The sequence below is a fragment of the Mirounga angustirostris genome, unplaced genomic scaffold, assembly GCF_029215605.1.
Source record: "Mirounga angustirostris isolate CCGP_5_RB_7025 unplaced genomic scaffold, mMirAng1.0.hap1 SCAF_17, whole genome shotgun sequence".
NCBI classification, from domain to species: Eukaryota; Metazoa; Chordata; class Mammalia; order Carnivora; family Phocidae; genus Mirounga; species Mirounga angustirostris.
In genome coordinates this window covers 39248418-39262132 of record NW_026991725.1, presented here as the reverse complement: position 1 = coordinate 39262132, position 13715 = coordinate 39248418, and the positions used below count along the sequence as shown (strand labels likewise).

Sequence of the window (13715 nt, the reverse complement as noted above, 5' to 3'; positions counted from 1 at the left end):
AAAAACGTGCCCCTCCCCGGGTGGGGCGTCCGTGGATGCTTCCTCTGAGCTCCGACTGCTCGACGCCCTCCCAGTCCTGTGGATCCTGGGGCTTGGAATCCGGAGTCGGATCCTCATCCTCAGAAGAGTCTCCGGGAGCTGAGCTCTTCGCAAACTGTGGGGAGCTCGAGTCGCCGCTAGGGGGAGCCCTGGGCCGTCCCGCCAGGCACAGCCCTTGCCGTCGCCGCAGTCCCGGCCCGTGACCCCGCCCCGCGGCCCCGCCCCCCGGCCCTCGCCGGCCGGCCGCCGCCGCCGCAGCTGCAGGCAGCGCAGGAGACCCAGGGCGCGCACTCCGCGCGGGAGCCTCTCCTTAAGGCCGGCGCGGCGGGGAGCCGGAGCCGCGGCCCGGGGAGCCGGGTTTGGCGGCGCTTTCGCGCGGAGCCTGCGGAGCGCCACGAGGGCGGCCAGCGGCGCTGGGGTTCCGGGCCCGTCCCGCTCTCCAGCCCCAGATTCGCTCTCGCCCGCCGCCACTTGCACTTTCCCCACCAGCTTTCCGTCCTGGCGGCGCCGAGTCCCGGCGGCCGAGGCCGAGGCCGAGGCTCTTCCAGGCTCGTCGCCCTGCGGCTCAGCCTCCGACCGCGCCTCATTGTCTGAGTCCCGGGCCGGCCTGGGGTCCCCGGAAGCCGGCGAGCTCCGGGAGACGCACGTGGGGCTGCCCTCGAGGGGGCTGGAGGCCTTGGCTTTTTTGCCCGGCTCAGTCTCTTCGGCTTCAGTGGCCCGGCTCGCAGTTCCTGGGGCTGCCCTTGGGCCCCCTCCCCGCCCGGCCCCCTCCAGGCTCGACTCCGTGCCTGTCCCGGAATCCTCGCTCTCTCCCCGGGGTCCCACCCCCGACGACCCTTCCCGGCTCCGGGGCTCAGGGCTGTCCCCGCCGTCGCTGCTCAGACCGTCGCTGCTGGGGCGCTCGCCGGGTTCCAGCGCTGGCTCCGACCCAGTTTGGGGGTCTCCCGAGCCCGTGTCCGTTTGCTCCGGCTTGGGCCGCAGCTCCGGGGCTCCACTGCTCTGGCTGTCGCTCTCCTGGGCCTCGCGGGCTTCGCTCTCCTGGCCAGAGCTGCCCCCGTCTCCACCTGACGCGTCCCCATCGAGGCGCCGGGTCTCTCGGCGGCCGTGCCGAGCCGGGTGTCTCCGCCCTTTTCCTCTCTTCCTGCGGCGGCAGAGCTCGCCGGTCCTCCCTTCTCCGGGGAGACTCTCTTCCTCCAGGCGCCCGCCACGGCCGTCCCGGTGCTTAGACCTGGGTCCCCGACACCGCGCGCGGCCTAGTCCCCGCTGGGCCTCCGCGGGCGGCCCAGCCGCTGGCCGTCTGCAGCCGCCGTTCCGCTCTGCGGTGGGCTTCTGGCGGCCACCAGGGGTCCCGTGGCTTCCCGAAGTGGAGGGCCCCAAGACTGGCCTGGCGCTGTGGGCCTTACCGCGACCCTGTCGCCGTTCCCGGCTAGGCGCGCCGTCTGCGCTGGCCGACCGGGACTCCTGCTCCCCGGAGGCCGGCCTCTCCGGCCTGTCCTGGCGCTGGGGCGCTTTGCCCTTGCTCCCGCCCATGGCGGGCTCAGTGAAGAGGGGCTTCCCGGTGTCTCTGTCCTCTCCGGGAAGATCTGGCAGCCCCTGGCGCCCTCAGCCCTTGGCAGCGCCCACACCGGTTGTGCCCTGGCAGGGCCTACAGGCTCAGTCTACCCCCCGGGGGCTCCAGCCTTACCCATGAGCATTAATAATGCAGGTAGCTGCGGGTCCTGACCCCCTAGGCCAACAAAGGAAGGGAGGCCGCCCAAGAAAGAGACGCTTCCGCAGGGGACAAAGGCCGAGGACAGGGCAACCGTGCCACCTGGGAGTGGCTGCCCGCCAGGTCAGCCTGGCACCCCGCCAAACTGAGGACCCACATGCTCTGCTCCTGTCTCACTGCTTGCCCAGTGGAGGGGGGCGGGCGGTGAGCCCTCCTTCAAAGAACCTGTCTGGACCATCCTGGGGGCTCTAAGGGTCACCCACTCCTTCCTTAGTTCTCTTGGACTCAATATCAATAAATAGCTAACATTTCAGGGCTTATGTGCCATGCACTGTTCTAAACACTTCACTATGGAGTCATTTAATTCTTTTTTTTTAAATATATTTTTAAAATTTTTATTTATTTGACAGAGAGAGAGCAAGAGCAGGAACACAAGCAGGGGGAGTGGGAGAGGGAGAGAAGCAGGCTTCCCGCTGAGCAGGGAGCCCAACACGAGGCTTGATCCCAGGACCCTGGGACCTTGACCTGAGCTGAAGGCAGATGCTTAACAACTGAGCCACCCAGGTGCCCTGGAGTCATTTAATTCTTGAAAGCGCACTAAGAGGTAGTACCCTAAGAATTCCCATTTTATGCCTGATATGACTGAGGCACACAGCTGAGTGTCACAGGGAGTGTGAGAAATGAGATGCCAACCCAGGCAGTCTGGCTCCCAAGGCCCTCTGGAGCATAGGTGTGAGGGACTGCCACCAGCAGCAAGCTGGACTTTCTCTGGCTCATTACAATGTATCCTGCAAGCTCTTGGGCAGACAGAGCTCGGTGCTCCTCTCCAGTCTCTTGCCTTCTTGGTGCCCTCCTCGCCTCCGGGTTGATCCAGGCCAGGTCTTGTAGCTCACTCAGCCGTGTGGGTGTGGCAGGCCTCAGGTCTCTTCCCAAGCAGCCTTACATTCAAATCTCCCCAAACCCTAGGAAAGGGATAAAGTCTCATTCTACAGAAGGGGAATCAGCTCAGAGGATAAGTGGCTTAAGGACACACAGCTAGAAAGTGAGGAACTGGGTACTAAACCCAGCTCCCTGGATCCTGAGGACCAGCTGTTCTGCTCCGCGGAGCTTCTGCTGGGAACCGGCTTTGGAACCAGACAGCCTTGGTACCCCTCCAAGCCCACCTCCTGGGTGTGTGACCTCCAGCAGCCTCCAGGGAACTCCGTGGACAAAGGACAGCAGGCGGAGAGGAGACCTCCCCCCACCTCTCCACCAAGCCCAGCCCTCGCCTCTGGCTCCTACTTGCCCCACCCATTCCTTCACCTGCTTTGCCCCTCGATTCTGTGTGAGTCCTCCTCCGACCATGCTCCTTCCTCCCTCCCTCCCTCCGGGCCCTCCCACCAGCCACAGTAACTTTCACCTCCCTTGCTTGGGTGTTAACGTGCTCTGCGATTTTATAGACTCTCATTTAATCCTTACCACCCTCCGAGGTAGGCCCTATTATTATGCCCTGTTTTATAGGTGAGTAAACTAAAGCACAAGGGTGACATCATCTACCCAAGGTCACACAGTGGGTCATGGGCAAAGCCAGTGTTTGAGGACTGGGTCTGCCTGCCTGACTTCCAAGTCTAAGTGAGCACCAAGTCTCCCACCTGTCAATGCTGAAGACCCTCAGATCCGAGTCTTCAGATTACGTGTCCAGCTGCCTGTGGAATGTCGGCAAGGGCCTTGGAGTCAGCGGTGACCTCTGCCACTCTCTCACCTTCTGGCAGAGGTCCTGTCAACTCAGCCTCTCAGTGTCTCCACCGTGTGGCTACCAGCACCCCTCCCTGGACGGAAGCTGCAGGGACCTCCAGCTCCTCTCTCCATGCCAGCCCAACTTCCATTAATCCACTTTCTAGACCATGCCAAACCCTTCCGCTTGTGCTCGCCTATCAATAAAAATTGTTGATCTCATTCTCCCGATTAGGAGAAGGTTTTTTAGAACCAAAATAGGCGAGCCACCAACACTAGCTAATACTATGATAGCACAGAGTACTTACGGCAAGGCTCGTCCTCAGCGAGCGTGGATGTAAATCCGTTTGCAGAGTCTGGGTATTTTCAGATGTGTGTATGGTGGTGGTCGGCTTCTGTTCAGTCTGGTTAGCTGGGTCATGGCTGTGGCCATGAGGCTCTCTGGGCCCTGGAGGTGCTTGGTGTGCCGTTTTCTTCTGATTTCTTGGTGCTTGCGTTCTTACCATGGTCTTCAATTCTTGGTTTCTTGGCAGGAAACTTCACGTCACTTGTCCATTTGTGTGAGTTATGTTAGCTGACTGGATAAAACAAGCAGTAAGTCCCTCTAAACGGGTGGTTTGAAAACCACACGAGTCCCCATAGCTGTGTGTGTGTGTGTGTGTGTGTGTCCAGCTTTCTGGGGTGTGATGTTCTCACTCCCTCCTTGGCACCCACTTTTGTTGCATAACCCTCTGACCTACAATAGTGAGGACCCAGTGTTAACTCAAGATGTAAACAGCAGGGATGCCTGGGTGGCTCAGTCGGTTAAGCCTCTGCCTTCCGCTCAGGTCATGATCCCAGGGTCCTGGGATCGAGTCCCACATAGGGCTCCTTGCTCAGCAGGGAGCCTACTTCTCTCTCTGCCTGCCGCTCCCCATGCTTGTGCTCTCTCTCTGATAAATAAATAAAAATTAAAAAAAAAAAAGATGTAAACAGCAGAGCTTAATTTCTTTTATGATAAAAATAAAGATCCTGTGCATCAAGCTGAAACATATTCTCCCTGACCCCAGCAGGACCCCGTGAACCTTGTGGACTCCCGTGAACCTCGCAACAGATCCCGAGGGGGTATGGTCATCATTCCATTCCCCAGAAGAAAGCGGGACGCACAGCAGGTGGGCAGTTTGCCTGAAGTCACACGAGTGGAGCTTGCTGGGATTTAAACCACAGGGGTCTTTGGAAGCATACATTTCGTAAAGGAACTTCCCTGCTTCAAGCCCCTCAGAGGCTTCCAGAGTCTCAGGATCAAGTCCAGGCTGTCCGACGGGGTATACAGCACTCTCCTCCTGTCTGTAGCTTTATCTTTTGATCTACCCAGCCTCCCTTCTCCACGACTTCTGGGACCGCTGTCTGTGTCCCTCTTCCCTTTGGGGAACTGTTCCTCTGCATTCCTTGTGGCTTTGGGGGCTACCTCAGTAAGCACCACCCCCACTCCTAAGGAGAACATGGGGGGCTGGAGTGGCCCAAGTTACACAACCCAGAGACTCTTGAGCTGCACATGCTTGGCTGGAGGGTGGTGGGTAGGATGCTCCCCCAGTGCATCCATCCTGGGCCCTGGACCTTGGCTCCTCCTCTGCCCTGTGTGCTGATCCAGGTCCTTCCAACAGGCCAGGTGAGCTCCTGTGCCACACAGCAGTGCCCCTGCCCTCCAGGCTCCAGGGGTCCCGGTCTGGCCCTGGCCATGGGGTGGTCTTGTTTCCAGCACACTTCCTGCCGACTCCCCTCCGCTCTTGGCCCGTTCCCGCAGCAAGCAGGCCGGTTCCTCGAGTGCTACCAGCCCTCTATCTGTGCAGAACGGCCCACCTAGCGCACCGTGGCCGTGCCCCTTTCCCAGCTTGACGTCTTTCACAGGCCCCTGGATTGCCTGCATCCTCAGACGTCCTGCCCTCGTTAGGACGGTGAGCCCCACAGGGCAGGGACCACGTTGTCTCGGCCGCCTCTGACCCCGTGTGCCCGGCATGTAGTAGATGCTCAGCAGACAGGTAAATGAAGCAGAACCAAGTAGACTAAACCCCTTTATAAGGACCAGAAGAGCAGTCTGATCTAGCCCCTCATCTGGGCACGGCCTCCGACCTCAGCAGCGGCTCACAGTCCTTCCCTGAAGTCTGGAAGAAGCCACCAGGTCTGAGATACTGTGTCTTCCCCTTCTGACAGCAAGGAAAGGCCAAAGGGGACTCCCTCGGTCCCGGCCCAGGGATGCAGTCACGCAGACTCGTGACGGTTAACTCTTGCCATTCATTCCCAAACACAGAGGTGTCAGCGTTCAGACACAACGAAGCACAGTTTGCTCTGACTCAAATGGCTTCCAAAAGGGATCCTCTGGACTACCGGCCTGGTCCGGCGACAGCACCCCAGGGCCAAAGGCAAGGGACCGGCTAACAATCATTTCCGTTTCCGCAGAAAATCTCTCCACGATTAAAAAGATTAGTCATTGGACCAGCTTGGTGAAGAGGTAATAAGGTGTTTATTAAAGACTCTTTTTCACCCAGAGGCAGTTAAAATTTATAATTTAAAACCCAGCCCACTACAAAAAGGGGAGGGAGTAAAAACTGTGCAACACTGACAAAAGAACCAAGACAGACAAGGCCCAGGAGCGGCAGCCCCGCGGCCCGGGGTCCCGCCTCTCCCGAGGCCAAGAGCAGCAGCGGGGTGGACACGGGTCGGCTCCAGCCCCTGGCGCAGCCCCGGGCACGGTCCTCGCAGGCGGGGCCGGGCCCCAAGGAGAGCCCTCAGTAGTGTGTGTTCGTCGCGCAGCCTGCACTCACGACCTGCTCACTCCGCTGCGGAACGAGAGAGAACAAGGGCGCAGGAGCCTCCCGGGCAGGCCAGCGGCCTCCGTCACCCACTCGGGGCCCAGACGCGGAGGTTTTCAGGACCCCCAGGGGCCCGTGAGGGCGCTCTCTCCTATCCCTGCGCATCAGGGGGTGGGCCCTCCCAGCTGCCCCCAGCCCTGCAGCAGTGCCCAGAGCCCCTACCTACCTCCCCCATTGCTGAGGCTATACCCCACGGCCATTTGCTGAGGACGCCAATTGCCGTAGCTCCTGCGTGGGCAAAGACAGGGCAGTCACCATCCGCGGGGACCTCGGGGAGGTCAGACAAGGACCCTCATTCCCAGAGAGCTCCTGGCACCTCACGGCCCACCCTGCAGGCCCAAGCAGTGACTCACCCTCGGTCTCCCTCCAGTGTGCTCTGGATCTCCTTCAGGACCCCTGCAGGAGTGAGCAACAGACCCGTGGTGAAGCCAGCAGAGGCTGGGCCAGACACAAACGTTTCTCCCCCTTCTCCTGGTGGGGTGTCGGATGGGTCCGCCCCCCTCAGGGTAATGGCCCTCAGTTCTACCCTGGCCTTCTAAGTCTCCCTTGGGACACACCCCTCATGCCAGCCCACCAACCCCTGCCCCAACTCACTCTCGTCATTGAGCAGAGCGTGCTCCATCACTGGGCCAGGACTTCTCTCTGGAAGACAGAGGCCAAGTCAGGCGAGCCCTGGGGCCTCCTCCGTCCCAGCTCCCTCTTTCCTGGAGTGGGAGTGCCAGAGCCCAGAGCTCAGGACTGGAAGGGATGCCGTTTCTACTCAGCCGCACACCACCTGCAGGCCTGGGGTTCCTTTCCCTCCCCTTGGGTCTGGGTCTGGGCCCAAGTATCACAATGCCTCTGTCCCCCCACACCCCTGGCCACAGGGAAGCCCATCTTACCCTCTCCATCACTCTGGCTCCCTGAGTTCCTGCGGGGAGAGAGATGGTGAGGACTGGGCGGGGGGGGGGGGGGGTGGTTTGGTGGCCTAGGCTCCCCATTGTGGCTCAGAAAGCCCTGATCCCATGAAGAATGAGGTCAACTGACCGGGCCTACCCTGAGCCAGGGTGGTGAACCAAGCTCTGCAGGGGGTGGCAGCTTGTGCAGGAGGGAGGGGCCTACGAAGTGGGGGTAGCGAGCCAGAGCCAGGAGGGTGGGCTTAGCTCACCGGGGAGGGGATTTCTGGCCTGCCCCCAGTGGGCACCTCAGGGAAGCACCCTGAGGCCACCTGGCCTTTTACTGACCTGGCTTGGCCCAAGGCCTTCTCTGGGCCTGATCCGTTGGGGGGGCGGCTGTGGCTCTTGGTCGAATCCACCAGACACCGGGGCTCAACCAGCCACTTGGTGGAGAGAGAGAAGCGCTCAAACTCTGAGGGTGAGATCAGGTAGAAACCTGGGCGGGAAGGAGGAGAGGTGCGGCAGGTGAGACCAGCCCCTGGCTCCTGCGCTTGGCAGCTGCCGACGGGACTTCCCTCCCTGGAGGCCTGAGGGGCCAGGGCCTCCCTCAGAGTCCTCTGCTGAGGTCTGTCCCGCCTGGCTGGCCGTCTCAGCAGCCCCTGGCAGACCCGCCTGCAGAGATCCCACCGCGCCTGCCCCATGCCCACCTTGGCCGTATTTGGTGAAGACGCAAGAGGCAATGCCGCTGACGTCCTCCCGGCGAATGCAGCTGTACCGCACCTGGGGCTTGAGCAGGGGCAGCGAGACCACCTGCACGTCGCCCAGGTTGGTGAGGACGGCCAGGTGGTGCTCCCCGTAGTCCTCGGCTCGACAGCTGCTGAAGTGGGCCACGCTGACCCGCCGCACCCGCGAGCCCTCCAGAGCGGTCAGCTTCAGCTTCAGCTTGGCACTCACCTTGGGCAGCGTGAACACCTGGGGGCAAGGGCATGGCTCGCAGCCCGGCCCGAGCACGGCTCGCAGCGCTCCGTCCAGCCAAGCGAAGACTTCTGGCTTCCTTGCCCGGTGCTGCCGCACGGCTAAGCTCCCTGGCAGATGCTCCCCCCCCCCCCCCCCACGCTTCCCAGAGAAGTCGGCTCCGTCTATGTGCCCCCCCCCCCCCCGGCCATGCTCAGCCACGCAACCACTGCACTTGGACTGCAAGGAGGCCAGGGCTCCTTATTGCCACGTCTGTGCTTTCTGTCCCTCCCATAGTCACAGGTCCGGCTTCAGCATCCCCTGTGCTGACCCAGGGGCCCAGGGGCTCCACCCTCTCCTTTTCTGTGCCTCAGTGGGCCTCCCTTGTGCACATCAACTGCAGATACAACTTCAAGGGGATCCCAGCTCCCGTCATTTGTGCCCAGGATCTGAGCTCCCCAGATGTCCCCGGGATTCCCGGGGGCCCCGCGTCCACCCAAGCAACACCTTGAACTGCTCCTCTGACACCACTAGCAGCTGGTGGCTTCCCTGCATGTCCGGGCTCTTTGACAGGTCATGTGCCACTTCCAAGGGCTCAGGAAGGGGCACGCTATGTCCGTCCAGCACCAGGATGCCCAGCACGGGCGCTCGGTGCATCAGCTGGATCTCCTTGGCTACGAGGCAAGAGGCAAGTGGTGGGTGCTGGTCAGGCGGAGGACAAGGCTAGAGAGAACCCCCACTCCAAACCCAGGCAGACGAGCACTCACCCTGCTCTGCCCGCACGGGCTCGTCCATTCTCCGCTCGGCGGGGGGCACGCGCAGGGCGAAGGCGTAGACGGTACCCCCATTGGTGCCAGCCCACAGCGAGGGGCAGTGGCGGGAGCCTGCCAGGAGGCAAAGGTTTACATCTAACCCACGGCTCTGGGCGTCGGGTGGAGCCCAGTGACCTGGGCTTACATCCTGGCCTTGCCACTCACTACCTGTGTGACTCCAAGGTCAAGTCAGCAAACCTTGTAAGCCTCAGCTTCCTTCTCTGTAAAATCGAATGGCTGTGGGTCCTGCCTACCTGCCTAGGGTGTAGACAGGAAAAGCTGGGAAGGCTGTCTGACAACCAAGGGCCCCATGCACAGATGATCTCAACCCCAGGACAGCTCGACCCTCAAGACCCAGCAGCAGATACCCCCTGCCCTGCCACCCTTGCCCTGGTGGGAGGCCAGCAGGGGAGCTTCTGCAGGGCCCACTGGACACCAGCAGGCATTTGACAGGGGGAGAAGCCGAGGCCCAGGTTAAGTGACATGTCCAAGGTCACACTTCTAGAGCGTGGTGCAGCCTGAGTACGAAGCCAGGGCAATCTGCCTTGGAGACCCAGGCAGGGGAAAGAAAGAGGCAGGTGGAGGATCCGGTCTCCCCATGCTCCCAAGCTGAAACCCCTCTTCGGGTCCTCCCAGTCAGGCCAGGCAGCAGCCTCCAACATGCCCTCTGGCTGAGGAGTGTTCTCCTGGGCCCCCCACCTCAGGCTGGCCACTCACTGTCCCTCAGATAGGTGTCAGCAAAGTAGAGGGTCCGGACGAATCCCGTGAAGGAATCCTCCGCCGAGCGAGCCTCGATCTTGCGTTGTACAGGTGCCAGCTCCATGTTCTGCACCCCCGTCCGCTCGGCCCTGGCGCCCCCCTCCTGCACCTGCAGTGGGTTGGGTCGGGCCTGAGGCGGCGGGCTCTGGCCTCCCCGTCCTGGGGATATCGGATCGCTCACCACCAATCCTTCATGCCACCACCCGTCTGATGATATTTACTAAGGACTTGATCCTTTACGCTTGGGGAAGCTGAGGCACAGAGATGCAGTGAGATGTATCTAAGGCCACATGGCTGGCGGGCAGGGAGGCAGGAGGCAGGAGACAGGAACCTACTTGGTGTGGCCCAAGCAAGTGCAGGAGGGAGGGCTAGCTGGGACCTGCTGAGGGCTGCTCAGAGCCCTCCTGGGCTCGTGGCTGGTCTCAGCCTCACCTCTCCAGGGGGACCAGCTGGTCGCCGCTTCCGGCTGGACACCCGGCTCCGACGTATCCGGCGGAAGGACTGGCGCAGGGACTTCTTCAGGGACTTCACACGGGACAGCGGGCCCTCCAAAGCTAGCTGGTCACTGGGGTGCAGCGTGCATCTGGGGACGAGGGAGGGGGGACACGTCCGGTCATCCGGGCTGCCAGGGCCCAAGGGTCACCGCCCAGCAGCAATCCTAGCTTCGGGCCCTGGCCGCCCTGGGCAGGCTGCTCACTTGACAAAGACCTGCTGCCGCTGCTGGTGGTCAAAAAGGCCAAAACCGTGGCTCGTGCCGAAGGCCACAAGCCGCCACTCGGAGTGCAAGGCCAAGGAGGTGACCACAGCTGGGGGCTGGCACTGCACCAGCACGAAGGGCTGGAAGCCGGGCTCGAAATGCACGGGCCCCGGGCGGGCACAGAGGCGCTCGTGGCCCTTCCAGCGGTAGCCCTCTTGGTCCTGCAGCAGGTCGGCCTCCACCTGCTCCACGGCATGCTCCGCCTCCTCGTCATTCAGTTCCAGCACCAGCACCTGCAGGAGACGGCAAGTGGGCTGAGTGACAGCCAGCACCAAGGAACAGTGGGACCTCAGGGACCCTGGGGGTGGACAGTAAAGGGCCCGGGACCCATGCCCAGTCCCCAGGCCTGAGGAGAGCCAGAAGGCCTCTGCCCAACCCCTGGCCCTTAGTCCTGGTTTCTGGCGGAGACACAGTCATCCCACAGGCCCGTCTCTAAGGGGACCAGGCAACCCCGATCCACAGGGAAAAGCCCAGAGCCACAGGAGCAGGTGATGGTCCTGGTGACACCACCCGTGGGCGCTCAGGAGACTGGCTCCTGTCCTTGCTGCCTCCCAATGCCTGGACACTGCCCAAAGTCACCTGGCCACTCCTCCTAGCTGTCCCCCCCCCCACCCCCCGGCCCAGCCTGCTACCTGCCCTGCCGTGCCCGCCACAGCCAGGTAGCCACTGTACTTGCAGAGGAAAATCTTCTGGATGCCTAGCCTGGGATCATCACTGTAGGGGTCGAAGGAGCCCACCTGACAACAGAGAGGAGGTCCACGGGTGGCCATAAGCGCCAGACCCAGCCTGTCCTTGCCCTCCCTGCTTTCCAGGCTCCTGGCCTCACCTTGCGGAGTGGGGGCCACTCGTCCTCGCCCTGGGCATTGAGGTTGTCGCTGGGGTCTGTGTCGGTGACGAACACCCGGACCGTGCTCAGTTTGTAAAGCAGTCGTAAGCAGACGCCGGAGGCATCCCAGAACCGCACTGTGCCATCCTCATGCCTACAGGCAGAGTCCACCTGCCAGTCACGAGGGAGGCTGGGCTGGGGGCGCCCGGGGCAGCCTGGGCCTGGCACGCACCCCGCTGGGCTCTGCTCCCGCCCCGCGCAGTCTACTGGGCAGGGGGAGGGTGCCGTGAATGTCGCCTACCCCGTGAGCAGCAGGTCCCTCTGGGGAGGGGCTGGGGCCAGGCTGGTGCCACCGTCAATGGGCCACTCCTAAAGGAGGACACCAAGAAGTCCGTGGGCGAGCTGGGCCCGAGGCGGGGCCGGGGCTGGTGCCGGACCTACCATGGTGGAGAAGTGTGTGTGCTGCTGGCTGCCCGCGGTGACGAGGCGCTCCCACAGCTTCAGGGGGATGTTGGAGACGTGGTGCGAGCAGGTGATGGCGGAGCAGTGCAGGGAGGCCAGGTAGGGGGGCTGCACTGGCGGCCAGCCGGCCGCCCGCAGGTCAATCACCACCAGCTCCTCCTCGGCCAGCACCACCAGGGCGTAGGGGTCGTCAAAGGCTGAGGGACAGGCGGGGGGTCAGAGGCTGCGGGAAGCAGTTTGCCCCAGCCCAGCCCCGTGGAGTCTGAAGCTCTAGGGCTGCACCCAGAGCACGTGGATTTTAAAAACAAGCTCCAGATCCAGCAACGTGGAGAACTACACACCACGACCAAGCACGATTTATCACAGGGGTGCGGGGCTGCCTCAAGATGTGAACATCAGGGCGCCTGGGTGGCTCAGTTGGTTAAGCGACTGCCTTCGGCTCAGGTCATGATCCTGGAGTCCCGGGATCGAGTCCCGCATCGGGCTCCCTGCTCGGCAGGGAGTCTGCTTCTCCCTCTGACCCTCACCCTTCTCCTTCTCTCTCTCTCTGTCATTCTCTCTCTCTCAAAAAAAAGAGATGTGAACATCAGTGAACGGAACCCATCACATCCCCAGGCTAAAGAAAAACACATGATCGTCTTGGTATATGCAGGAAAAGTATCTGACAGAACCTAATGCCCATTAATGATAAACTCTCAGTAAACTAGGATGAGGAGAACTTCCTCAACTTGGTAAAGATGACCTACCAAGAAGCTACAGCTTGTGTAACTTAATGGTGAGAAATGGGAGGCTTTCCCACTAAGACCAAGAATAAGGCAGATGGCCCCTCTCTCTGCATCTTTACAAGTCCTAGCTGATGCAGGAAGGCAAGACAAGGAAATAAAAGGTATACAGGTCAGAAAGAAAGAAAGAACGTTGTCTTTATTCACAGATGACGGGGTTGTCTCTGTAGAAAACCTGAAAGAATCGACCCTACTCCCGGTATCCTGCATCAGGTGCGCAGAGGGAAGGGGCTGGGGCAGAAGGAAAAGCAGGTTTGGAGTCTCCCTCCAAATGACCCGTGGTGGTGAGGCTGGGAGAATACGGCCCGGAGCGTGCCGAGCAGGCCCGAGCCCCTCACCTGGAGGCCGTGGCCTCGTCAGGCCAGACTCATGTGGAGGCGAGGCCCGCCCTCCTGGAAATCTCCTGCCAGGCCTCCTCTCCAGGTTTCTACATCAGCCCTTTCTGGTCTTGCCTGCACCAATTCATGAGGCTGACTCAGGGCTTTGCTGTCTTGGCCAGGTTCCAGGAGGCCGGCTCAGGGCAGGCCCCACACTGCACCCTCGGCCCCACCCCACAAACGGGAGGGCTTCACGTGCCCAAGTCAGGACCTCCTTGCCTCAGCCGGGTAGCTGTTCACCTGACAGCCCAGATCTGCCTTCTTCGGGCTAAGTCCCGTCAGAGCCAGGCGAGGGCAAAGAGAGCTCGGGGTGGGCGGGAGGCCTGGCCAGCAAGGACGAAGCCACAGGCCAGTGGGGGTAGGGGTGCGGTGGGGCTGCCGGACTCAGGCAGTGGCGGCCACCTCCCCACACCCCCCCGAGGCTAGCCCTCCACACCCACTCCCGAAGCCGCCTACCCGCCGCAGGGTCCGCCTCAGTGAGGACAGTGAAGTCGATGACACGGGAGGTGAAGTCGAAGGCTGTCTGCTGGCCATCGTGGACCACTGAGATGCAGTGGCGGTCCCCGTAGCTGGCCCGCGGCATGCCCCCCTGGAAGATGGTGAAGGGCAACCTGGCAGGCACAGAAGAGCCATGGGCTGGGCTGGGCTGGGCTGGGGCCCCCAACACCAGCACAGAGAGCCCCGGGCTGAGCTAGCAGCTTGGACTGTGCTGTGACCGGAGGGGCAGGGCCCGGGAGGGAAGCCAGTCTCCAGGTCAGCACTCACTCAAGGTCCCCAGGAGGGGTGGGGTGGACCCCCACCA

General features: G+C 62.0%; 2 protein-coding genes across 4 annotated transcripts in view; both read right to left on the bottom strand.

Annotated features, from left to right (window-relative positions):
* The window catches only part of MYO15B (myosin XVB), a 29135-nt gene extending 27566 nt beyond the window's left edge, over window positions 1-1569 (bottom strand). The window contains 1 exon segment of the mRNA XM_064582528.1: window positions 1-1569. Coding sequence (XP_064438598.1) covers window positions 1-1569 — 1569 coding nt within the window.
* Window positions 1570-2173: 604 nt separating this feature from the next.
* LLGL2 (LLGL scribble cell polarity complex component 2) overlaps window positions 2174-13715 on the bottom strand; it is a 37274-nt gene continuing 25732 nt past the window's right edge. Inside the window, exons 10-28 of one of the 3 annotated variants that reach the window (XR_010408468.1) lie at window positions 13370-13524; window positions 11734-11951; window positions 11594-11661; window positions 11293-11446; window positions 11099-11203; window positions 10407-10699; window positions 10142-10292; window positions 9668-9818; window positions 8906-9022; window positions 8646-8812; window positions 7892-8156; window positions 7533-7680; window positions 7191-7219; window positions 6904-6951; window positions 6663-6705; window positions 6476-6537; window positions 3769-4038; window positions 3379-3657; window positions 2174-2709 (exon numbers count right to left, since the gene is read on the bottom strand). Coding sequence is in view for 1 of the 3 variants with exons in the window: in XM_045888467.3 (XP_045744423.1) it covers window positions 6269-6276; window positions 6476-6537; window positions 6663-6705; window positions 6904-6951; window positions 7191-7219; window positions 7533-7680; window positions 7892-8156; window positions 8646-8812; window positions 8906-9022; window positions 9668-9818; window positions 10142-10292; window positions 10407-10699; window positions 11099-11203; window positions 11293-11446; window positions 11594-11661; window positions 11734-11951; window positions 13370-13524 (2182 nt within the window). In the remaining 2 variants the exon portion in view is untranslated. Of the gene's footprint in view, window positions 2710-3378; window positions 3658-3768; window positions 4039-5941; window positions 6277-6475; window positions 6538-6662; window positions 6706-6903; window positions 6952-7190; window positions 7220-7532; window positions 7681-7891; window positions 8157-8645; window positions 8813-8905; window positions 9023-9667; window positions 9819-10141; window positions 10293-10406; window positions 10700-11098; window positions 11204-11292; window positions 11447-11593; window positions 11662-11733; window positions 11952-13369; window positions 13525-13715 lie in introns of those variants that run through there. The other 2 variants (XR_010408467.1, XM_045888467.3) reach the window with 2 other exon arrangements.